Here is a 24,149-nt window from a genome sequence, read left to right as displayed (position 1 = left end):
AGTTCACTACTGTTCATGGTGGGGAGCTTGGCAGCCAGGAGGCAGTTGGAGCAGTAGCTAAGAAGAGCTCACATCTTAGCCATGAAGTAGAGAGAGAGGAGGAGGGGGAGAGGGAGAGGAAAGAAAGGAGGGAGGACACACACACCACACACACACACACACACACACACACACACACACACACACACACACACACGATGGCCTGAATTAAAACCTCACAGCCATCTCCTGGTGGCACACCGTCTTAAAGAAGGCTACACCTAAGCCGTCCCAAAGAGAACCCGCCGTTGAAAAATGAGCCGGTGGTGGCTGTTCTCATTCCAATATACCACAAAGTGATAATGTGGTGATTTCAGTGTCACAGAAGGAATTTCTCTTTTAAAGTGAGTGAAAAATTTCCCTCCACAGTAGACCATTTCTTTCAAGAATTGGTGTCACTTGATTTTTTAAAAGTATTTATTTACTATTTGAGACAGGGCTTGCTGTAAAGCCCCAACCTTACTCCTGCCCCCATGGATGTTGGTGTTAAAGGTGTGAACTACCACTCCTGACTTTGATTTCATTTTGAGTGGAGGATAACAGCAGACTTGAGCATTTGAGAGACTGGATTTCTGATTTTTTTTCTAGTTTTTAAAAATGTACTTTATTTTATGTATATAAGTCTTTTGTCTGCATACATGCTTGTATAATTGGGGTTACAGGTGGCTGTGAACCACCCTGTGGGAATCGAGTTCAAGTCCTTTGCAAGAGCAATAAGTGCTGTTAGCCACTGAGCCATCTCTCCAGCCCCAGGATTTCTGAATATTGTGTTAACCACTGAGCCATCTCTCCAGCCCCTGCGTTTCTGAATATTGAATGGGTTAGCTATCAGTTATCACCACAGATCCTGTTGTATGCACACAACAGGGGCGGATAGGACAGAACAGTACTGGTAATTTGGATTCGGTAGATTCTGAATTGGCTGTATTGTAAGACTCACTTGCTTTTTATAGTGGTCCAGTTCTTAGAGTTTAACCTACACCAGAGTCTCAGACTGGCAGTTAGACGTTAGGTGGGCAGAGTGCAGAGCCACTAATCCAGAGCTTCATGCCTGCTCAGTACATGCCCTGCACTGACCACATCCTCATCTCCAAGGGCGCCCAGTGACCCAAGTGAGTAAGGGGCACAGATGGGCAAGAGCAAAGAGAAGGATGTGTGCAACACTCTTCTTCTGCTGCTACTGCTGCTGTTGCTGCTGCTTCTTAAAATATTTTTTCAAGATTTATTTATTTATTATGTATACAGTGCTTGCCTGCATGACAGAAAAGGGCATTAGATCACATTATAGATGGTTGTGAGCCACCATGTGGTTGCTGGGAATTGAACTCAGGACCTCTGGATTAGCAGTCAGTGCTCTTAACCTCTGAGCCATCTCTGCAGCCCCCATTCTGCTGCTTCTTTAACTCTTAAGTTTTTTGTTTTTACATCTCCTTTTGATGTAGAATGGAAAAACCAGGTGTAGTAGGTACAGGCCTGTCGGTCCCAGCACAGGAGGATTGCAAGTGTGAGACCATTTCCTGCCAAATAGTGAGATACCATCTCAAAAAAACCAAAACCACCACCACCACCACCAAACTCCTCAAAACTAACAACTTTAAACACCCAAACAAAAATTAAAAGAGGAGGTGTGTCAGCCAGAAGTCACTTGAATGGAGAAGGCAGGCTTTGCCTCTTCTGCAGAATCCCAGCACAGGGGACCTTCAACGTCCTTAGGGCCCTAAGCATGTTTATAAAGTTGACAGTATGTGGTGGGCACTCTTATTTCTTCCCATGCCTGTTTACCTTCCTTTCTGAGCTTCTTTCCGTTTTGAGAGTCTTCTTCTTTTTGAAGTTTCATTACTTAATCAAGTTTTAAAGAATCTCTTCTTGCACCAGGTAGGCTGTCCACCAGGCTCTGAGCTAAGCCGGTGAGCCAGGTAGAGCATCCCTCCCTCCCCTTGGGGCATGTCACAATGAGGAGACAAAAACAAATACGGGTCCAAGTGGAAAATACTAATGAGTTTTAAGAGTAAACAGAGGGTGCACTGGGAGTCTACAGACTCCATGTTCTAACAGGATAGCAGGGAAAAGCTTTCAGGTCTGGGCAGTTAGAAAAACTTTTACGATAGTTATTTCTTGGGGGATTTCCTGCTGTCTCGTTTTTTCTAAAACTGCCTGTAATAAGAAGCTCTCTGCTCATTGACACTTTCCTCCTGTCTTCCTTATTCAAAGCTAATTACCTTGGTTAAACAAACGGTAGTTGGAGCATGGTAGTACAAGCCTGAAATCCCGGCGCTCTGGTGGTAAAGGCAAGGGGATCAGCAATTCAAGACGAGCCTTGGCTACATAGTTCACCTTGAGACCACGTTTTAAAACACCAACACAAAGCCATAAAGAAGTTCTCCCCCTCCTCTTGAGGATCGTTTATATTAACTGCAAGAATATATAAGGGTACTTGTAAAGCTGAGGAAGGCGAGACAGGAGGACTTTGGAGCCTCACAGGCCAGCTAGTCTAGAAGGTTTAGTGAGAGGCTGTCTCAAAAGATACACAGAGAGCTGTAGAAGATACCAGGCATTGTCTTCTGCCCTCCGCATATGTACACACATGCACACACATGCACACACATGTACACACATGCACACACATGCACACACATACACAAACATACTGCTCATGCTATACCCAGAAGAAGCCCTTTAGTCTTTTAGGACAGTGGCAAAACTGGGAAGTAGTTGGTTTTTAATTTTGAAATTTTGAAAATTTGAGAACTGTTGAGGCCACAGATACTTAATTTCTAAAAACAAGTGCCAGGTTTTGAAAGTTCCTATGAAGTTCTACTTACTCCCTTTTAATTTTATTTTAGATTTATTTATTTTATTTTATGTGTGTGAGTATTTTTCTTGCATGTATACTGCATATGTGTCTTGCATCCATCAGGGATAAGAGATCATGGATCCCCATGTGGGTGCTCGGAACCAACCCAGTTCCTCTGCAAAAGCGACAGGTGAAAAAGATTGAGTCCATCCTCTTTACTAACAATTCAAACGAGCCTTCTGCTTAACTGTCTGATAAGTGGAGTGCTTGGTGGTGGGAGTAGGAATTAACGTCTTCAGGCTGGCCCTGAACTTGTTCATCTTCTTGTCACAACCTCGTAGTTTGCAACAGCATCTTAAAATATTTCATTCTGGTGGCTTAAACTACTAATTCTGGGAAGATGGCTCAGTGGTTTAGCGAATCTGCTGTTCTTCTAGAGGACCCAGGTTCTGTTCCAAGCCCTCACATGTCAGCTCAGTGACCACCTCCAACTCCAGTTCTTCTGTCCTCTGCAGGCACTTGGCATGTTACATAGACACACATACATGAAAGCAAAACACCCATAGACATTGGAAAGGAAAGGCTTGAGTTCTGATTTTTTTTAATCCATATTTTTTATTTAAAATATATTTATAAGCCGGGTGGTGGTGGCGGCGGCGGCGGCGCACGCCTTTAATCCCAGCACTTGGGAGGCAGAGGCAGGTGGATCTCTGTGAATTCAAGGCCAGCCTGGACTACAGAGAGAGTTCCAGGACAGCCAGGGCTATACAGAGAAACCCTGTCTCAAAAAAAATTTTTTTTTAATTTATTATTTATACAGTATTCTGCCTGCATGTATGCCTACACGCCATAAGAGGGCACTGTGTGGTTGCTGGGAATTGGACTCAGGGTCTTGATAGTTTCTTTTTATTCTGCCCTCATTATAATTTAGAGTTTTGTATGACTAGTGAGTTTGTGAAAACAAGTACTGTTTGTTACTTAGTAATTAATGGAATTGAAAGATTGTAATGTTTCTTAATGTCAAAGGCTGGTTTTGTTGGGATATTATAAAAAGTAAGACTACACTCTTTTAACTATGTGGTTGAAGCAATTTGGCAACTGAATATACTAATGTAGCCATTATGCTAATTGAGAGGCAGATGGAATGCATCACTCAGAGAGTCCCTTTGTTTCTACCCTTGTCCCTACCTTTCTCTGGGTGATTACTCATCCGCTTCTTGCTATGGCTGAGCTTCTCTTGCTCTTTTTTGGAATTGTATCTTGTGGTCTCTTGTGTTTAGCATATTTCTGTAATCCATCCGTATTTGCTGTATATGTGAAAGCATCTCCCCCTTCTCTCAAGACATTTCATTTCATTGACTGTGCCACAGTCTCTCCTTTGTTGAGCATTTGAATTGCTTTCATATGTAAATGTATCCCTATATTTGTAGGAACTTTCCACATTGTTTTCCCGAGAGTTTATACACTCCCACCAACAGTGGTAAGGCAAGTCCACTCACCCTGCATCTTTGCCAACACTTGGTGTGTTCAGTCTTTCATTTTCTAGCCATTTTGATTGGAGTATAGTAGTTCCATTCTGGTTTGAACTCAGACTTTCCTGAATGTTGCAGATGTTAAATAGCTTTACATGTGCCTTTTAGCTATTGGTGAGTCTTTCCTATGTTCAGTTAAATATTTTATTCCTTTTAATATGACATTCACTATTGAACTACATTTTTAAAGAAGAAATTTCACATTTCAAAATTTATTTTTTTATTATGTGAGTGAATTTTTTGCCTACATGTATATTTGTGCACCACCTGTATTCCTGGTGCCATTGGAGGCCAGAAGAGGGTGCCTGAACTCTGGAAGCAGAGTTAAAAGAGGTGATGAGCTGCCATGTAGGTCCTGGGAGCTGAACCCAGGTCCTCTGCAAGGAGTTTTTTTCTTTGGTAGTGCATTTCATGTCTTACAAAATACGTGCTTACCCTTTAAGGCAACTGTTCTCAACCTGTGGGTCACAGCCCAAACAGGGATTGCATATCAGATATCCTGCATATCATATATTTACATAGGATTTATGATTTGTAACAGTAGTAAAATTAGTTATGAAATAGCAATAAAAATAATTTTCTGGTTGGGGGGGGTCACAGCAACATGAGGAATTGTATAAAGGGTCACAGCATCAAGAAGGTTGAGGACCATTGTGCTAAGGTCTTGAAATTTAGGTTTTTTTGTTTGTTTGTTTGTTTTGTTTTTTGAGACAGAGTTTCTCTGTAGCCTTGGCTGGCCAGGAACTCTGTAGACCAGGCAGGCCTCAAACTCGAGAGATCATCCTGCCTTTGCCTCCTGAGTGCTGGGATAAAGGCTATATGCTGCTACCACCATATTTTTAATTAAAAAAAACAAAAACAAAAAACAATTCTGTTTGTTTGTTTTTGAGAAGGCTTGGAACTCCCTATGTAGACCAGGCTAGCCTTGGACTCATTAGATGTTCTTGCTCCTCTCTCCAGACAGAGGCCGGATTAAGGTGGGTGCCACCATGATCAACACTAAAGTTTTAGGTCTTATGTTTAGGCTTTTGGTCTGTTTTTATGATGAGACCCCTTTTGCTTCCTGCCCAAGTACTGGAGATGAAGCCTGGGGATTTGTGCATGCAGGGAAGGCAGTGCCACCAGACTTATCCTCAGCCCATATCATTTTTTTTAAAAAATTCATTTTGTGAGGGTACATGCTCAGATTCATCATCAGAAAGAGTACAAAATGACAAGAATATGTCTTTAATATGCAGTTTTCACGTATCTTTTATATACTAGACTTAATAAAAGATTGTATTTATTATATATACTCTTTATTAGAAGCTTTTGCTTTCTAACCATCATGTTATTTTACATCTCATACTTTGGCTTTTATAAATGTCTCTCTCTGTAAAGCTGAAAGCATACATTAAATCTCTGGCTAACTGAGCGTTTAGGGTCTTCAGGTGTGGTCTCTAATAAGGTAGAACTAAAGAGGGTTCTACATTGAGCCGTTACTCTTTTTTTTTTTCTTTTGGTTGAGTTCCCCTTTCTCTCTTTTAAACCCTCCTCCCCCACTCCCTAGGCTGGAGAGATGTCTCAGAGGTTAAGAGCACTGGTTGTTCTTCAAAGGTCCTGAGTTCAATTCCTACTAGCCACAGAGTGGCTTATTATCATCTGTGATGAGATCTGGTGCCCTCTTCTGGTGTGCAGGCATTCATGCAGCAAGAATACTCTACATAATAAATGCACTTTAAAAAATAGTTTTTCTTCTGTATGTATTATGTGTATATGTCTGTATAAATATAAATCACATATGTGCGGATAGCCCATGGAGGCCAGAAGAAGGTGTCAGACCCCTGGAGCTGCAGTCACAGGTGCTGCGAGTTTCCTGATAATAGTGTAGCAAATGCTCTTAACCATGTGCTTTCTCCCTAGCTGCAGGGTCCCTTTCTCTTAGCTCGCCTTCACAGTTCCCACTTATTATTTGGATAGAATCAGTCAGCTAAGTGTATGCTGGAGGTGAGAGAAATGGTTGAGTTGACACATGCTTTCTTTTTTTCTGCTTTTCTCGTTTCTTTGAATAGAATTTTTTTCTCTTTATTCTTCTGTTTCTCTTAGTTCTTGGGAGACTAGCTGTAGTTATTCTGTGCATACCTCCTGTCTTTGTACAATCTCTTTTCTTGAGTATATTTTTCTGAGATTAAGATTGGATTTCTCTGGAGTTTCCCATATGATGTTCTTTACCCAAGAGTCTATATTATTTTATTTTCTTAGGTTAAGTACCACAGAGTGGGGGGGGGGCAGGGGGGTATTTTATATTATAAATTAGTGGCATAGCTGAGAATTAGTTTTCCTTTTTACTTGTCTCATCTCTGAAAGTCCATCCTTTCCAGTTTGCTGTAGCTGTTCCTGATAGTCTTCTCTACTCCCCAGGAGACACTGGTACCCATGGCTCTTGTGATGTTCTTATATTTGTTTTATGGGATTAGTGTCCATAGGGGCTTCATGAGTTACCGTTAATTCTCCAGCTAGAAAACAGTCCATCACTGATGCATAATCATTGTTTCTTCCTCCTTCCTTTACTCGGTGGTTGTTCTGCAGGTCTTGTTCAGCGCTGTGTGATCATCCAGAAAGATGACAATGGATTTGGGCTGACAGTCAGTGGAGACAATCCAGTCTTCGTACAATCTGTCAAAGAAGGCAAGGCATTTTAAAAAATAGTTCTGTTTCCAGGCTCGGTTGTACACGCCTTTAATCTTTGTGCTCAGAGTGCAGAGGCGGGTGGATCTCTGATCTCTGACTTTTCAGCCAGCTTAGTCTACATAGTGAGTTCCAGGCTAGCTGATAGTGAGACCCTATTTCAAAAACAAAAAGCATTGTCTCTGGGAAGCAAGCAGGAAGCAAAGCATAACAAAGCTTAAGTGACGTCACTTGCCCAGAATAGAATTATATAGACTGTGGGATGTGGACTGTTATGCTATGTTTCTCTATGGAGTTATAAAATTTATTTGCCCCAGGTGACATTTTTTTTTAATGGAAAGAAAACAGTTCATCTGTAGCTATCGAAACCACAGAATTTCTTGGTATTTTCCATGCTACCACTTAACAGACATTTCTACAATTTTATTTCTTTGTAGCATTACAGTGATGCTTTCATGGAGTAGATTAAAGAGATATGGACACGTATCAAATGACCATCATTTCTTGCTATTATCATACAGTGGAGTCTTTTGCTTTGGCTGCTGTAATTTTAGGTAGATAATACTATATTAAAGGAGATAACACTTTCTAGATAATATTGAGTCTCTAAGTTAAAAAAAAAAAAGCAAAACAAACGTAAACCAGTGTCACTCACACATGGTGGGTGGTAGAGGCAGGGTTTGAACCCAGGTCTGCCATACTGTCCAGCCTGTGTTTTCACTATGTTACATTACTTCTTTTTAAAGAAGACTTACCAGTGAATCTCACGTTAAACAATTTGTTTCTTACACAGATGGAGCAGCCATGCGGGCTGGAGTACAAACAGGTGATCGAATCATCAAGGTAAAGCAAAGTCTGTTGTAGAAGTTGTGACGGGATAAAACATAACATACTCTGCCTGCATTAGCTTTCCTACCTAGGGTTTTATAAGAACCAGCTCTCTGCCTTTTATACAAACTTACTTCATTTGTTTTAAAGTTAACATTACCCTTTACTGAAAGATACAATAAAAGGCTTGGATAAATGGAGTCACCTTTGTTCTTGAGTAGGGAACTACTCACTTTTTAAAACTCATTTCTGAGCTGGGATTGGTGGCATGTGCCTGTAATCTCAGTGGCAGGTGGATCACTGTGAGTTCAAGGCCAACCTGGTCCAGAAAGCGAGTCCAGATCAGCCAGGGCTACACAGAGAAATCCTGCCTTGAAAAATTAAACCAAACCAAACAACCCCTCTCATTTCTGCCTAAATTAATCTTTTAGCAAGAAATGCTCATACTGTACAGGTAGGCCTGTGTTGGCTTGCTTGTTACCTGCAAGGTGACTGTTGTTGCAGATGCACGTTTTAAAGAGGCTGGTATAGAGTCCCTAGCAGATGCCAGGCTCTGGCTTGATATCCCGCACCAGGAAAACCACAACAAACAAAGAGTAAAGAGGCAGAAGAGGAGTAGCTGAAGAAAAAGGCGTGTCGTGTATGAGAGAGGAGGTGTAGATGAGGAGGAAGGATGTGACTCTCACAGACCTCTGCTCAAGACACCGGGGACCACAGACAGGCCTTGAGGATTCAGTTTTTTGAGAAAAGGTTTCATGTACTCCAGGCTGGGGAGACAGTTTTGCTTCTCCTGCCTACCAGGCATTGGGATGGCAGATGCTCATCACCCTGCGAAGGTTGGGTGGGCCTGGGGAACAAGCCCTGGGCTTCATGCCTGTCAGCCAAGCACTTTCCCAGCTGGACTCGGTCTCCAGCCCAAGCCCCATGACCTCTGATCATTAGAAGAGGAATAGATCTCTCAGTAATTTCTGTTGATTACTTAACATTAAAATGTTTGTTTGTTTGTTTTTTGGTTTTTGAGACAGGGTTTCTCTGTGTAGCCCTAGCCAGGCTGGCCTCGAACTCACAGAGGTCTGCCTGTCTGTGTCTCCTGAGCACTGGGATTAAAGGTGTGCTCCACCACGCCTGGCAAGAGAACATTCTTGAAAGTGTTAAGAACATGATACTTTTTCTTGTAAAGAACATGTGTGGTGTGGGTGTGGTATATATACATGTAGGTCTGCATGTTGCAGGTGTATGTATATGAACATGTATGAAGACCTGAGGAGTCCTCCTCTACCAATGCCTGCCTTACTCCCTGACTGAGTCTCTTGCTGAACTTGTTGCCCACTGTGCCCCTACCCACTGTGCCCCAGCAATCCTTCTGTTTCTACCTCCTGTCCTTTTCTCCAAACCCCACTTAGTACTGAGCATACAGGCCTGGGAAGCCACACCAGGCTTTTACATGGATGCTGGGGACAGACTTGTTTAGCAAGCACTCTTACCCCCTGTGCTATCTTCCCAGCCCAAGAGGACTGTTTAATTACAACAAACAAACAAACAAACTGGCTCAGTGGGGGCACATCTGTAATCTGCCCCTGGGGAAGCAGGCAGGAGGATCATCTACAAATTGGAGGCCAGCCTGATCCCATAGCAGGTTCCAGGACTACAGGCCCTGTCTCAAAACATAACAACAAAAATTAAATGAATAAATTATTAAGAAAACAATAACTCTGATAGAAAAAATAAGCAAATAATTTTATCAGATGATTTTTCAGAGTAATTGAGGTAGCTAACTTATTCATGAGAATATGGCCAATGTCATTGATAACAATGAACTAGAAATTTATATATGAAAAATACATCTCATTATCAGGAACTTAAGTGATTGATGATTCACATTTGGCATAAAATAGTAGAACAGCTTCTTTTATAGGTTTCAGCATCAATTTGGTAAAATCTGTTGGATAGAAATCTGTAACTATGTATTTAAACCATTTAAGTGTGTGGTCTTTGATCAGCCAGTTTGTTTTTAGGGATTTACCTAGGAAACACATGTACTAATGTGCCATATGTGGTTTGTTAGACACTGAAAACACGTAAACAATCTGCAACAACTAAGTGTGCAGGAGCCACGGGAAGAGCACGGCATGGTAGCTGACGCTAATCCCAGCACTGAGGGTGAGGCAGGAGAACCGTGAGTTCAGGGCCGTCTATGTAGCAAGACTGTCAAAGACTAACAGCAGTTAGGAAGACTGGATTCATGAGGTTCACAGGTATCCACGTTCAGAGTTGACAGTATGAGAGAAGACGAGCAGCTAGTGTTTGTGTCCTAGTTAGCAGCAATGTCTCTGGGACATACTGTGAGCACATTGGCCTATTTTTTTCCTTGTATGTATTGTGCTTATGTCGTACATGTGTGTGTACATGTGCACATGTGTATGTGGAGGCCAGAGGACAACCCCAGTGCTGTTATTCTGATTTTGAGACAGGCGTTCATCGACCTGCTTGCCTATTAGACTGGCCTGGGTAGCTGGCAAGGTCCAGGGCTGGTCCTGCCTCTGCGGTCCCAGCACTAGGACTCTAAGTGCCTGATGCTGTCCCTAGTGTTTTTTATGTTGGTTCTTGGGTCAAATTCAGGTCCTCATGCTTGATTGCACAGCAGGTGCCCTATGGACTGAACTGCCTCAGAGTTCCCTACACAGATGGATTTCAACTTTAAGTTGGTATTACTTGCATGAGAGGAAAAAAAATTAATTGTAAATCCATGTTTGATATTTTCACCTTAATTTGTTTCATTTAGTGCAGACCTTGGATAATATTTTTATACCTAATTGGTCTGAAAATTAAGTTTCTTTGTAAAGATTACATCATATTTGGAAAATTAAAAGTAAATTGTTATTACATAATCACTGTTTTTCATTTTTTGATTATAGTTTTGAAAAAAATCATTCAGCTGTTAGTAATTAGAAGCAAAGACGGTTTTGGTTTGCTTGCTCATAGCCTCTTGTTGTGTAGATTAGGGCAGTCTTACGCTGTTGATCCTCTGCCTTCACCTCCTGGGTCTGAGATTACAGTCATTCTTACCAGTGCCCAGTTTATGCAGTGCTGGGAACAGAACCCAGCGCTCCTGCATGCTCATCAGACACACTGCCAGCTGAGACACATCCCCAGCCCTAAACACATCTTTTTGAATTGGAGTAGTTCAACAAATCTGTGAAGGATTTGTTGTTGTTGGCTTTTTTTTTAACCTAAAAAAATTTAAATGTGTATGGGTGTTTTGCCACGTTGTGTGCTGTGCACCACATGTGTGCCTGACACCTATGGAGAGCAGAAGGCGGCACTGGATTCTCCAGAACTGGAGTAGTAGATGGTTCTGGGCCTCAGTGTGGGTGCTAGGAATCGAACCTGGGTCTGCTGAAAGAGCAACGTACTTCTCTTACTTGCTGAGCCAGCTCTCCCTAGCACCAGTGTCAAGAATTTGTAAATCTGTTTTCAAGTATATTTTATATTTACCATGTTGATTAAGTGGCAATTTCCTTTAAATTATGGATGTTCAACCCTTTTATATTGCAATATGACATTGCCATTTATAAACGTATTGGGCTTGCATTATGGCCACAGGCTAGATAGGTCACTGTTAAATGCAGGTCTTGTTCTGTGTCCATGCTCATTTTGCTGCTGAATATATTTTGGACCGAATGTTTATTATAGTTAGCACACAGTAAGTCCTGAAGTCACTAGGTAGCTGTTTTAATTAGCTCTTTGTGATACACATTTTTTTTTTCCTTACAGGTGAATGGGACTCTGGTGACTCATTCAAATCATCTGGAGGTGGTGAAACTAATCAGATGTAGGTGAATGTTAGTTTATTACATTGTTTTCTCAAAAAATTCAAAACAAGGTTCGCTAGCATTTTTCTGTAACTGGCCAAATAACAATACTTTAGTCTTTGCGAACTACATAGTTACTACTGGAGCTTGTTATTATAGCACAAAAGCATGCATGGGCAATAGGTAGATGAATAGGAATGGCTAATTTCTAATAAAAAATTTTTTGGCAAAATGATCTGTGAACTAGATTTAGCCCCTTGACTGGTGTTTTCCACTTCACTCCCCCCATTAGAAGGTTTAAGGTAAAAACTTACTAGTAATTATTTTTTGTCAACTCCCTGCCTCAGGACATATATTTGAAAGCCATACACGAATCAAGAAGGAGTCAGTGGTTTTTGTGCGTTTTGCTTCTAGGTGATAGCAATGCATGGGTGTCTGGGATATTAGAATCTAGTGAAGTCTGGGCTGCATACCTTACAGCCATTGAAGCCCCACCTGCTCTACAGAGGAAACTGTTTCTCATGGCTTCATTCTGTGGACAAATGACAGCATGGCTGTTGCAGCAGATGCAGAGGAGGACGTGAAAGGGTCTCATCATCTAAACAGCTTCTGCTGCCTTGGTTCTGGCCTAGCTCGGGTGTTAGGTATTTTTCATGCTTGTAAAGAAATACAAAAGTCCAAAGAGAAAGCTGAAAATAATTGCAATGTAACAAAGGAAAGTGTGATTGCATCAAATGATTTCCTTGTAAGTGCACTCTAAAAAAGAGAGAGTTGTTTGTAGCCAAGCAGACTACTTAGTTTTTGTTACTGAGACAGACTTTTTTATTTTTTGGAATAAGTTGAGTGAATTGGGCTCTGCTATGTAAGTTAGGCTTGCCTGGCACACACTGGATGGCCAACCCTCACAGTGAGCTTGAGATCTCCTGCCTCGGCTTTTAGAGTGATGGAGTTACGTGTGTGTGCTGCCATGTCCAGCTTAGTAAACTAACTGAGTTCTTTTAAGGCCTTTTTCTGGGGATGGGGATCACAGGGCTTGGACAGATGTAGCCAGAACTGGCCTGGACCCCATTATATAGCTAAGGCTGACTGTGAAATTCTGATACTATTGTCTTTACCTCCCTAGTGCTGCTATTATAAGCATACTACACTCATACCTGAGTGTTGGGATTGAAGGCGTGTGCCACCATGCCTAGCATTTGTGGCCTACTTTTTGATGCCTACTCCAAACATTATTAGAGTGGTTGAGTTTTGGCTTCCTTTAAACGAGTTAAAGAATAGAGTTAGAGCAAGGCAAGCATATGGGCTAGTGTGATGGAGTAAATCACTGTCTCAGAGAACATTAAGACTGAGAGCCTTATTACAAAGTATATTTGCAGGTTTACGGGGCACAGTTGCGATACCAGCACTTTGGAGGCTAAGGCAGGAACATCACAAGTTAAAGGTTACCTTGCTGTAGAATGAGTTCAAGGTCAGCCTGGGCAATTTAGGGAGGTTGCCTCAAGATAAAAGGTATTTTAAAAGGTGCAAATTTAAGCCGTGTGTGGTGGTGCATGCCTGTAATCCCAGCACTCTGGGAGGCAGAGGCAGGTGGATTACTGTGAGTTCCAGAACAGCCAAGGCGATGCAGAGAAACCTTGTCTTGAAAAACAAAAAAACAAAAACAAAAGTTGCAGATTTAGCTCAGGGATAAGTCACTTGACTAACATGCATTTCCTGGGTACCACCCTCACTACCTCAGATAAAGAAAAAAAGTTTTAAACAAAGTTTCTCAACAGTGTTATTTTCTCCTTTTCTTTTTCTCCCATCTCCCCCCTCAAGCTGGTTCCTATGTAGCTCTCACTGTCCAGGGACGCCCACCTGGGTCGCCCCAGATTCCACTTGCTGATTCTGAAGTAGAACCACCAGTGACTGGACATATGTCTCCCATTATGACATCCCCTCATTCCCCTGGAGCAACTGGGAATATGGAGAGAATCACTAGTCCTGTGCTCGTGGGGGTAAGAGCAGAGCACCTTCTTAGCAGATGCTCCGTTACATAAAGACGCTTTTGCTTTATAGTAAGAATTGTGTGTGTTAACTGATTAGTAAACTTCCCTTCAAGATCCTAAAATATACCTGCCTCACGTAGAAGTTACATAATTATGTGGAATGATTGTTGTGGCAGATTTAGTTGAAGAACTAGATACCTGCCATGTATAAAACAATGTACTATCCACACAATATGATTATATTTTTAGCCTATGCTCAAAGTCATTAGTTATCTTAGATTATGCCTTATGAAGATAGGAGTGTTTGTTTTGCTTATGTTGTGTTCTTAATGCCTAAAATATTGCTCAACATATTGGAGGTGCTTAATAAACCTTTATTGACTGAGCTTAAGACTCTGCGAGTAACTGCAGTAGAGAGACAGAATGTAGACATAAGGGGGGAAATTCTAACTTGTGTGAAAAAGTACATGCAGTTGTGGTGGAGAGGATCTTCATTGAATGGCTGGGTTTGAAGCTAGCCTTTTATAATGGGTAACAGTGTGGCTATGGCGAGGAAAGCAGGCGGGTGGAGAAGACAGAATAACCACAGCTGAACGGCATTTTCAGAAAAGCAAGACTCTTTGCTTAGCTAGTGCCAGTTAAGGAAGTCCACAGTGGGAGATGGCTTAACAGAAGGAGGTCATGTGTGTAGTCACAGTCACTGAGCAAGTTTACAAGGAAACCGGGTAAGCAGTAAGGCTCCCTTCAACGCTCAGCAAGGGAGGGACATGGTTGTAGCAGGATTAGGAAGGCACAGAAGTGTGTAACACACCCCAGGGTTGTAGAACCAGAGTGATGAATTGGGAGCTGGCCCAGATTTCGGGCAGGCTGGCCTGGAAATTGGAACCAAGCCGGGAAATTGGTAGTGAAGCCTCAGTGGAGAGACGTGGAAACAGCAGACTTGCACTTCTGTAATGCCAGCTCGCCAACTGATACCCACAGTTAATGCTCTCTTGAACGTAGTTTAGTGAAAGCGAAATGAAAAGGCAGAACTCTTCCTGTAACTTTCTTAATGGAACAAGCCATCTTCATTCATAACTGAAGGACACTGAGGGTGGGAGCTGACGCAGAGCAGCCTCTCTTAGGTTTTCAGTTTTAGCCTCATTTCCCCTGTGTTTCAATCTTTTCTAGGAGGAAAACAATGTGGTCCATAACCAGAAAGTAGAGATTCTGAGGAAAATGTTACAGAAAGAACAGGAACGGCTGCAGGTACGGAGTTAGCCTGGGCTCTTTGCTGGCCAGCGAAGCTGCGTGCACGTAGGGTTGCTATTGGCCGGTAACCAGCCAAGAGAATTGTGCAGTGCTACCAGCTGCTGTGCCAGCAGTGGGGTTTCTCTCTATTGTCACGACATAAGCAGTGAGTTCCTAAGATATTGCTATGACTCTCAGGTACTGCAGGAAGATTACAACCGAACGCCTGCCCAAAGATTGCTCAAGGAGATCCAGGAGGCCAAGAAGCACATCCCGCAACTGCAGGAGCAGCTGTCCAAAGCCACAGGCTCTGCGCAGGTAGTGGCGTTATGGAAAGTTCTGCCCAGGTTTGCAGGAGAGCTTTCTTCTGGGGCTGTGTCAGCGAGGGCCATAGTTGCCCTTTGAAAGTGATTTTCCTAGCATAGGGTAACAGGATGTTCTGCGTAGGATGCGAAGGATGCAATGGTTAACAGAAGTGTGGGCTTCTGATTGCTTGCTTGCTTTGGTTCCGCTGTAGTTTAAGAACGAGTTGAGTACTTTTGCTTTGCTTTGACAAGCCAGAAATGTTGAAAACAGTTGCATATCTGTGGATCCTGCTGTCATGATGGCAACTGATGTGTTTTAAAGTAGGGATGTCAGATTTTTACACACTACAGGGCATTGTGGCCAGCACGTGGGCAGGTATTATTTAGCATCCTGAAGTTACGTACTACTGTTCTGCTCTGTTTTACCAATGTACTTAAGACTTACAGACTGATTGCACCATTTATTGGAAGTCTCGGGGCTCAAGAGTGAAGAACTAAGTTCAAGGTCAGGCATGGCATGCATGCTTGTAATCACAGCATGTAGGGTGGGAGGCTGAGGTAAGGGGAGTGCACATTGAAGGCCAACATGGGCTGTAGGGTGAGAAACTGACTCTAGGAAAAGAAGACAGACAGATGGAGGAGAGGGAGGAGAGAGTGAGAACAACTAAACTCCAAACTCATTAACATTCCTAAGTTTTATTATTATCTTCTTATAGGCAGGATGTCGTTTCCTGCCTGATCCTTTCAAATGCCAGAATTACAGGTGTACTGCAGCATAGCTAAACATGTTTATATCTTTTCTTTTTCTTTATAAATGCAGAGTTTTACTATATTGTCCTGGCTAGCCTCACATTCGGCTGTATAGCTCAGGCTGGTCTGGAACTTACAGCAATCCTCCTTTAACCCCCTGAGTGTTGCTGTCACAGGAACGTGCTACCACACCCAATTTCATATTTCTGGTCTTGATAGACCTGATTTTTATTGTAACTTTAAAATAGGTTTTAGTAGAGCTTGCCATAAGGCGTAAGTAATGGAGTGATGGACCAGTGGTTCACAAGCTCAGCAGTTAATGTCAGCCAGACGTCCTGTGATGCTCATGTTTGAGATGCACAGAGCTTCTTATACTTCATCTCAAAGAAAGATGGGCATCTTGCCTGTAGGATTACTTACTTTTTGCCAATGGGTAAAAGCTGATGGGTTGCTATTGTTTTTGAATCACTAAAAGTCATATATTTACAGTACTGAAAAAAATTCTTCGAGATTATTTATCTTACTTTGCTAGTTTTAAAGTCAAATACTACATGTGGTTGGAAAACTGACATAGTTAAGGTGACAGAGAACGTGAGGTTTCCTGGTTTAGTGTACTTTCATTACACATTGTTTTGCATTTTAATTATGCTGCAGTAATGATATCTGTGTGCTTGTGTGGACACATATGCACATACGTGCATATTTGGTAGTACTGGGGACTGAACCTGTTGTCTCGTCAATGTTAGTCGGGCTAAACCAAGAACTCTTTATATTTTTATTACTGGACAAAAACAAGGTACCAGTATGAGCAGTAAAAAATTTAGTTTCAGTAATTTACCTTTATAGCATCTGTCCAAATACTGGACATTTAATGGAACTCAGAAGCAATGGAAGGCATTTAAATAGAAGTTGTGTATTAGTCTTTACTAATGGCATATAGTCTAAATGATGTAAGTTAGTGTTCCTGTGTATATGCTTATGGTGATATTTGCTGTTGGAACTTTATTCTGTGTTAAAAATTGCTTTCCCTGTCTTTATGGTTGTTCATTTTAGGTTTCTAGAACTCATAGTTATTTATGGTTTTTACGTTAAATATTTTTGGTCACATGGGTAGCCAGCCTTTAGCTGCATCCATGTAGACGGTAGAAGGTATTGCCACTGTTTACCTATGCAGGCAGTAATCACCAGTCTCACCTGTGATTGTGTCTGTGTGATTCTTTAATCTGTTTTAGGACGGAGCTGTAATTGCACCCTCCAGGCCATTAGGTGATGCCCTAACAGTCAGCGAGGCAGAAACAGATCCTGGAGATGGCCTGTGCAGGACTGACTGGAGCAGTGGAGATGCTTCTCGGCCCAGTAGCGACAATGCAGATGTAAGCATTAAGCTTTTAATTTTGTATCATCTTGCATTCTCCTCATAACCCCTTTCTTAAGTTATGTGCATTCACAATGTGTCTTTTATAGTAAAGATTTTTATATAGCAATTGGATGAACAGAAGTTCTAGACACTGTTATATGTGGGCTTTTAATTCCAGAGTTCACTTTCCCCTCAGGCATTCACTGCCAATTGTTTCTTGTAGGGATGGAATTTCCCAGCAGGCTTCTTGTTTGTGGGTAGAGAAGCTAATGCTCGTGCCTTTTTGCTCAAATGTGAGGCCAACTGTTGGTATCTTTAAGAGCATGTTAATATTCCAATTGTGGTCAGAGTGACTCAGTCTTAAATCATGAGGCACTTTGCCATTACAAAGAGAAACAGCCTTCACCCTGTTAGACTCTAGCCTGGCTTTCCTGTCAGTTCTGTCCTGATTCACATAGAGACTTATAGGTGAGTATGGGTATTTGTTTATAAAAATATACTAGGTTGAGTATGCTGTAGAACCATAGTTTCTTGAGTATTAAAAGCTAAACCAGGCCAAACATAAACTTTACTCCTGGTATTTGGAAAGCAGAGGCAGGAGTATTTCTGTGAGTTCTAGGCCAGCCTGGTCCACATAGAGAATTCCAGGCTAGTCAGGGCTACATAGTAAGACTGTCTCCAAAGCAAAAAAGAAAAAGGCTGTGAGCATTGCTTATACAACATTGTTTTATACATAGTTCTGGTGGTAGACGAAGAAATAGGTCGTCTCCTTTACAGACGATGAGGTCATAGTCTGAGGTAGTGTTTTGGTCTGTGAGCTCTTAAATCAGGTTAGTAAGTGTGGTTTTTAAGACAAGCACAGGACATTAGGTGCACTGTATGCAGAAGAGATGCCGCAGCTTATGACTTGTGTACACACGGTGCTGGTGAGCAGTGTGTTGTTAAAGTTGTCGGGGCGGGAGTGACTGAGACTGATGGTCTAAACCATTATCTAGGCTACCTTTGAGGCCTGGTTCACTGATTCAGCTTCTCCAGCAAGGAAAATTTGAGAACTATTATTATTTTTTTTTTGGAAAGATAATGATAACAGGATTTTAAAAGTTCAGTTTTCAAGGAAAATTATAATAGCTAATATTGATCAAGCATTATAACAATACTGGTATATTTTAGCATTTTATGTTCGTTGACTCTGAAGACATCTTTGGAGTATTGCCACTGTCACTTTACAAAAGAAAAATCTGAGGCTAAAGAGAGGTCGCTGGCTTCCTCTCTTTTGGGGGAGTAGTACTGTACTCTTAGTACAGTATTCAAGTACTAAGAGATTTGCCTCCACCTAGCTCCCCAGGGCTGATCCTCTGAATATGCACAAAGGAGCTGACACATGAGAACATGGCATTTTTTAAGAGAGTGGAGGCTTTAGAGCAACATGGAGTAGTGCTGCTTACTGTCTCGCTGTTCATAGCTTGCTCGGCCTGCTTTCTTAAAGAGCCCACCACCATCACCAGCTCAGGGAATAGCACCACCCACAATAGCGTGGGCCCTCTTAAATCAATCTCTAGTTAAGAAAATGCTCTACAGGCTTGCCTACAGCGTAGTCTTATGGAGGCATTTTCTCAACTAAGGTTCCTTCCTCTCAGATGACTGTAACTTGTTTCAAGTTGACATAAAACTAGCCAAGGCAAATAGTAAAATGATTGAGTGAAGTTTTTAGGCTTTCACAAGCACTTAGACAAGGAGCACTATCAGAAACGTAACAGTGTAGAAGACAAACTGGACTAAAGAGACAAGGATGTTGTAAGAAAAGGAGACTGGCTTAATAGGAATTTTAAAGATGTGTGTTGAATGGTTAACAGTTACCATTTAGTGAATGCTTGCTCTGTGCCAGAGGTTCTGTTAATGCTTTGAGATACTTTTTATTCTCACAGTATCTTAAGTAATATTACCATTATATATAGACGGAGAAACTAGGACTAAATATTACAAAAACCCTGAGAAATAATGTAGTCCAGACTTGTCTACCCGACACAAAGCAAACTTGTTTAATTCCCACAAGTGTCAGTTTGAGGCTAAATGCAGCTTATGGATTCTATATTCCTTTGAACTGTACTGCAGCAAGTTTGGAAGGATCAGTCTTCTTTTGAGTTCGCACTTTTGGCTTTAAAAATGTACTCTGTGTGTGTGTGTGTGTGTGTGTGTGTGTGTGTGTGTGTGTCTGTGTGTGTGTGTGTCTGTCTGTCTGTCTGTCTGTCTGCCTGCCTGCCTGCCTGCCTGGTGGGCACACATTTATGTGCACATGTGGATGCATAAAAGCCAGAAATTATCAACGGAGGACTTTCTTCTGCCACTGTCCATCTTACTTTTGAGACAGTCTCTCACTGAACCTGGATCTTACTAGTTAATCTGGCTAGTCAGTGAGCGCCTGGGGTATGTGTTTCTTGCCTCCTAGGACCAGGGCTCCAGGTAACGTGCTCAACTTTGACATGGATGCTGGCTGGGCTCTAGGGATTCATACTCACATCTCTGTGGTTATGGAGCAAGCACTTGACTTACCGAGCCATCTCCTCAGCCCTCTTCTCAATTTATAAAATAACCTGCTTATTTATGAGTTTAAAAATGCCGCTGTTGCTCTGTGTGGTGAAGAGTTAAAAGGATGCCACAAGCCAGGTCTCTTAGAAGTGGCTTACACATCATCTGCACTTCAGAGCTTCTGTTCCTGGCTTTCATTGTTTTAGATTTACTGTGAAAAGGTCTTCATTGAAATGGACAGGCTTTGGGTCTAGTTCATCTTGCTATATGATTTTCTTATTTGCAAGTTTTTAATAATAAAATTTTAATAAATATAAAGAAATCATCATATCTATTTAAAAGGAGAGAGAGCATCACAAGTCCTATCACAGCTTCATAATCCAGAATAATCCAGTCTCTGCTCACACGTGTCTCGCTGTCAGTCCTCACATCTAAGACTTCTTCAGTAATGTGGCTTTAAAAGGCAGAGACACTCTAAAATAGACCCTTAGTCTTATCAAGCCTTTGAATTAGTATTTTCCTAACACACAGTTTGATTATCCTAATTGTCTTATAAGGATATTTTTGTATTTTGTATATTTGATTTGTTTTGTGATTCTGGGGAACAAACCCAGGGCTGTGATGCTGAATTCCCCACTAATAAATCTGCAGTCCTGATTGGTTTATTTGAGTCAAGATTCAGGGCAAGGCCTTTATATAGGCTTTGGGGATAATTGATCACCTTTCCCCCCCCTCCTCCCCTCCCCTCCCCTCCCCTCCCCTTTCCTTCCTTCCTTCCTTTCTTTCTTTCTTTCTTTTAAATACACTTAAAAAAAAACACAAAAAACAAAGCCTCAGATGATACATCCAGCTGTACAGCCCACTTTCTGACTATCTTTCCACAATAGTGTATAACTTGTTCCCTTATCTTTATTTTCTGAAAACTTAAAGTTAGATCTGGAGTCTTGGTCAGATTAGGGTTTGATAGTTATTGTTGGCAAGAACAGTTCGTGGGTAGTGCTGGGTGCATCTCATCCGGGCACTCCAGGAGGTGTGTGTGTGTGTTTGAGGTGTTCGTGCTTGAAGTTCCGTATCAGCCTGTGTAACTCTTTGACATCCCTCTCAGAGTCAGAGGACGCAGATCCTTATTCAGTCAGGGGTTTCAAAAGCATGTTATAGTTTTGTCTCCTTTCTATATTTAGTAGCTGGGAAGACTTCCCTTTGCTAGCTATTAGCTCACCCTAAAAAACGTAGCTTGCATAGGAAATGCAACAGCGCCACACTTTTCCTGTGGACATTGTTTCTGTTCACCCCCTACAGAGAGGGCAGCCACAAGCCAGAAATGATTCCATCCAAGACCAGTGTGGTGAATCAGTGTATTGAGTCTGCTTACAGGACACTGGGTGACTCAGGCAGTTACATCACCAAAAAAGCCTGCCCCTGCCTGCCTGATGACTCAAGAAAGCTGCATTATGGCAGTCCTCTGCACAGCTTGTAAGCAGTGACACCACAGAGAGCTATGCCTCTGTCCCAGCAATGTTTTTTCTTTTTTATGATAATGTCCTCACACAAAGGCTCCTGGAAGCCTGTAAATTTCTTCTGAGTTTCTTGAGCCTCCTTAGTGTCCTGCTCCATCCAGGAGGGGTATTTCTGTTTGAGGAAGTGACTATATCGCATGTAGAATAAGTATTTCTGCTTGATTTTTTTCAAAGAGTATATATTCTGTGTGTGTGTGTGTGTGTGTGTGTACGTGTGTGTACGTGTGTGTACGTGTGTGTGTACGTGTGTGTGTACGTGTGTGTGTACGTGTGTGTGCGTGTGTGTGTGTGTGTGTACGTGTACGTGTGTGTGTGTGTGTGTGTACGTGTACGTGTGTGGTTTTTGTTTGTTTGTTTGTTTGAGACAGGGTTTCTTTAGCTCTGGCGATCCTGGAATTCACTCTGTAGACTAGGCTGGCCTCGAACTCACTGAGATCTGCCTGCCTTGGCCTCCCGAATGTTGGGAAAATTTATATTCTTAAGAAACTCCAAAAAGGACACGCCAGGCGTGTGTGTGTTTATACTCACAGGTGCTAATGTGGGCCATCAATTCTAATGTGAGTAATTTAGTTTTGGTCACAGGGTGAGAGGGGAAAAAGATAGTTCGATAAGATAGAGCCTAAGAAAGATGATAAATTTTGAGTTTTATTTGAAATAATGAGTTTGAGGTGTGGAGTATACCTGCTCATAGTTACGAAAACTGAAAGTTATCCCCTGGCTGGAGATTAGATGAAGCGGTTTTATGGATTTTATATTGTTTTCAGTACTGAATTGAAACGCCGAGAGAACAAGTGACCAGCTAGTGGAGGAATAAGAGTAATAGCCACATATTGTATGAAGGATAGTTAGTTTCTCCCCCTACACACCAATTGTCCTCACTTTCATCTGGCACTTACTGAAATGAGTTACTACATGTGTGTGTGTGTGTGTTCTCTTCTCATTAGAGTCCCAAGAGTAGCCTGAAAGAAAGGATTTATCTGGAGGAAACCCCAGAGAAAAGCGAAGGGATTCAGGACACCGTGAGTATGACAGATGCGCAGTGTTGGCTTTGCTTTAGAGTGACTGCAGTGTGACACATGCTGCCAAGGGCCCCACAGCTGATCTCTCTCTGTCTCCTTTACCTCTCTCTCCTTGTATTCCAGATGTGCAAGGAGCATCTCAAGTGCTGTCTGAGAGAAAGGGGGTGTGCCAGACAAAACAAGTTTATTACAAGAATTTAGGAAAGATTTACTCCATAGTATTGTTAGTGTGCTATAATGCAAAATAGGTTATGAAATTTACTACTACTTTTTTTTAAAGATTTATTTACTTATTATGTATACAGTGCTTTGTCTGCATGTACACCTGCTTGCCAAACGGGGCCACCAGAGCTCATTCTAGATGGCTGTGAGCTACCATGTGGGTTTGGGAATTGAACTCAGGACCTCTGGAAAAGCAGACGGCGCTCTTAACCTCTGAGCCTTCTGTCCAGCCCCCTTACTATTACTTTTTTGTTCATTTTTTTGTTTGTTTGTTTGTTTTTGAGACAAGGTTTCTCTGTAGTGCTGGCTGTCTTGGAGCTCACTCAGAGATCCGCCTGGGTCTGCCTCCTAAGAGCTGTGATTAAAGGAGTGCATCACCACTGCCTGCACACTAGCTATTTTTAATACAAAAAAAAAAAGCCCAAAAAATAACTAAACAAGTGCATTCTCATTGCTTTGCAGCTGTTACCACTTTGTCTCCAGAATAGTTTGTTCCTCAGCTGAAGCCGGTGCTGTTGAATGCTCAATCCCTGTACTCTCTTCCCAAGCCCGACAACCGCCGTGCTTTCTGTTTTTATGAATGGACTGCTTGGCCTGTTCATATAATATTTTTTCTTTTGTGACTGACTTACATGAAGCAGCACAGTGTCTTCAAGTTGTCCTTGTAGCATGTGCCAGACTTTTCTTACCTTTTAAGAATGATTAATATTCTACTCCCTCCCCCGTGCATATATTAAACAGAATGTAATATGTAGCTATTTAGTAGTTTTAAACACATAAGAAAAATTTTTTAAAGATTTATTTATTTATTATGTATACAGTGTTCTGTCTGCATGTACACCTGAGTACCAGAAGAGGGCACCAGATCACATTATAGATGGTTGTGAGCCACTATGTGGTTGCTGGGAATTGAACTCAGGACCTTTGGAAGAACAGCCAGTGCTCTTAACCTCTGAGCCATCTCTCCAGCCCTAAACACATAAGAAATTAAAACCTCCCCCATGTATGTATACTGTCATGCACCACTTTGTTGCTTTTGTCCTCTTGGGTATCAACTTAGAGGTGCAACTGCTGGATTTTCATACTCTTTAACAAGACTTTTTAATTATTCATTTTTATTGTGTATGTGCACGCTGTGGAGCTGGTTCTGTTCTTCCATCTGTCCACTCAGGACCCCCGACTGTGTGGCAAGTGTATTTACTTGCTGAGCTCCCACTGGCCCTGGGATTTACCTACTCTTGATAGAATGCTTTAGCAATATTATTTTATTTGGTATTTTAAGTGCTTGGGTGTTTTGACTGCATTTATATCTGTGCACATGTGTGCAGTGATGCCAGAGAGGGTGTCAGATCCCCAGGAACTGGTGGGTGCTGGAACGTGAGCCCGGGTCCTCTGCAAGAACAGAAAGGAATCATTAACTGCTGAGCCATCTTTCTAACCCCTAGATTTTAATTTTTAATAAATCTATCTGAAGTTTTATTGTAAAGGATTTAACAAAGTTTTGTTAGAACATTTTTGAGGCATCAAGTTATAAAATGAATATTTGACTATTGTTGAAAATAA

The 24,149-nt window shown here is 41.8% G+C and overlaps 1 protein-coding gene across 5 annotated transcripts in view; it reads left to right on the top strand.

Moving 5' to 3' along the window:
• Nucleotides 1-24,149, top strand: part of ARHGEF12 (Rho guanine nucleotide exchange factor 12) — a 129,332-nt gene that overhangs the window by 57,635 nt on the left and 47,548 nt on the right. For all 5 annotated transcript variants that reach the window (XM_084783594.1, XM_084783592.1, XM_084783593.1 and 2 more), the window contains 8 exons: nucleotides 6,934-7,032; nucleotides 7,826-7,875; nucleotides 11,635-11,692; nucleotides 13,491-13,669; nucleotides 14,831-14,908; nucleotides 15,089-15,208; nucleotides 17,178-17,318; nucleotides 22,290-22,364. In XM_084783594.1, the coding sequence (XP_084639720.1) occupies nucleotides 6,934-7,032; nucleotides 7,826-7,875; nucleotides 11,635-11,692; nucleotides 13,491-13,669; nucleotides 14,831-14,908; nucleotides 15,089-15,208; nucleotides 17,178-17,318; nucleotides 22,290-22,364 (800 nt within the window). The remainder of the gene's footprint in view (nucleotides 1-6,933; nucleotides 7,033-7,825; nucleotides 7,876-11,634; nucleotides 11,693-13,490; nucleotides 13,670-14,830; nucleotides 14,909-15,088; nucleotides 15,209-17,177; nucleotides 17,319-22,289; nucleotides 22,365-24,149) is intronic.

Source organism: Acomys minous (genome assembly GCF_964271855.1).
Source record: "Acomys minous genome assembly, chromosome: 5".
Lineage (NCBI taxonomy): Eukaryota > Metazoa > Chordata > Mammalia > Rodentia > Muridae > Acomys > Acomys minous.
Note: the sequence above shows the minus strand (reverse complement) of the source record. Positions and strands in the feature narration are given on the sequence as shown.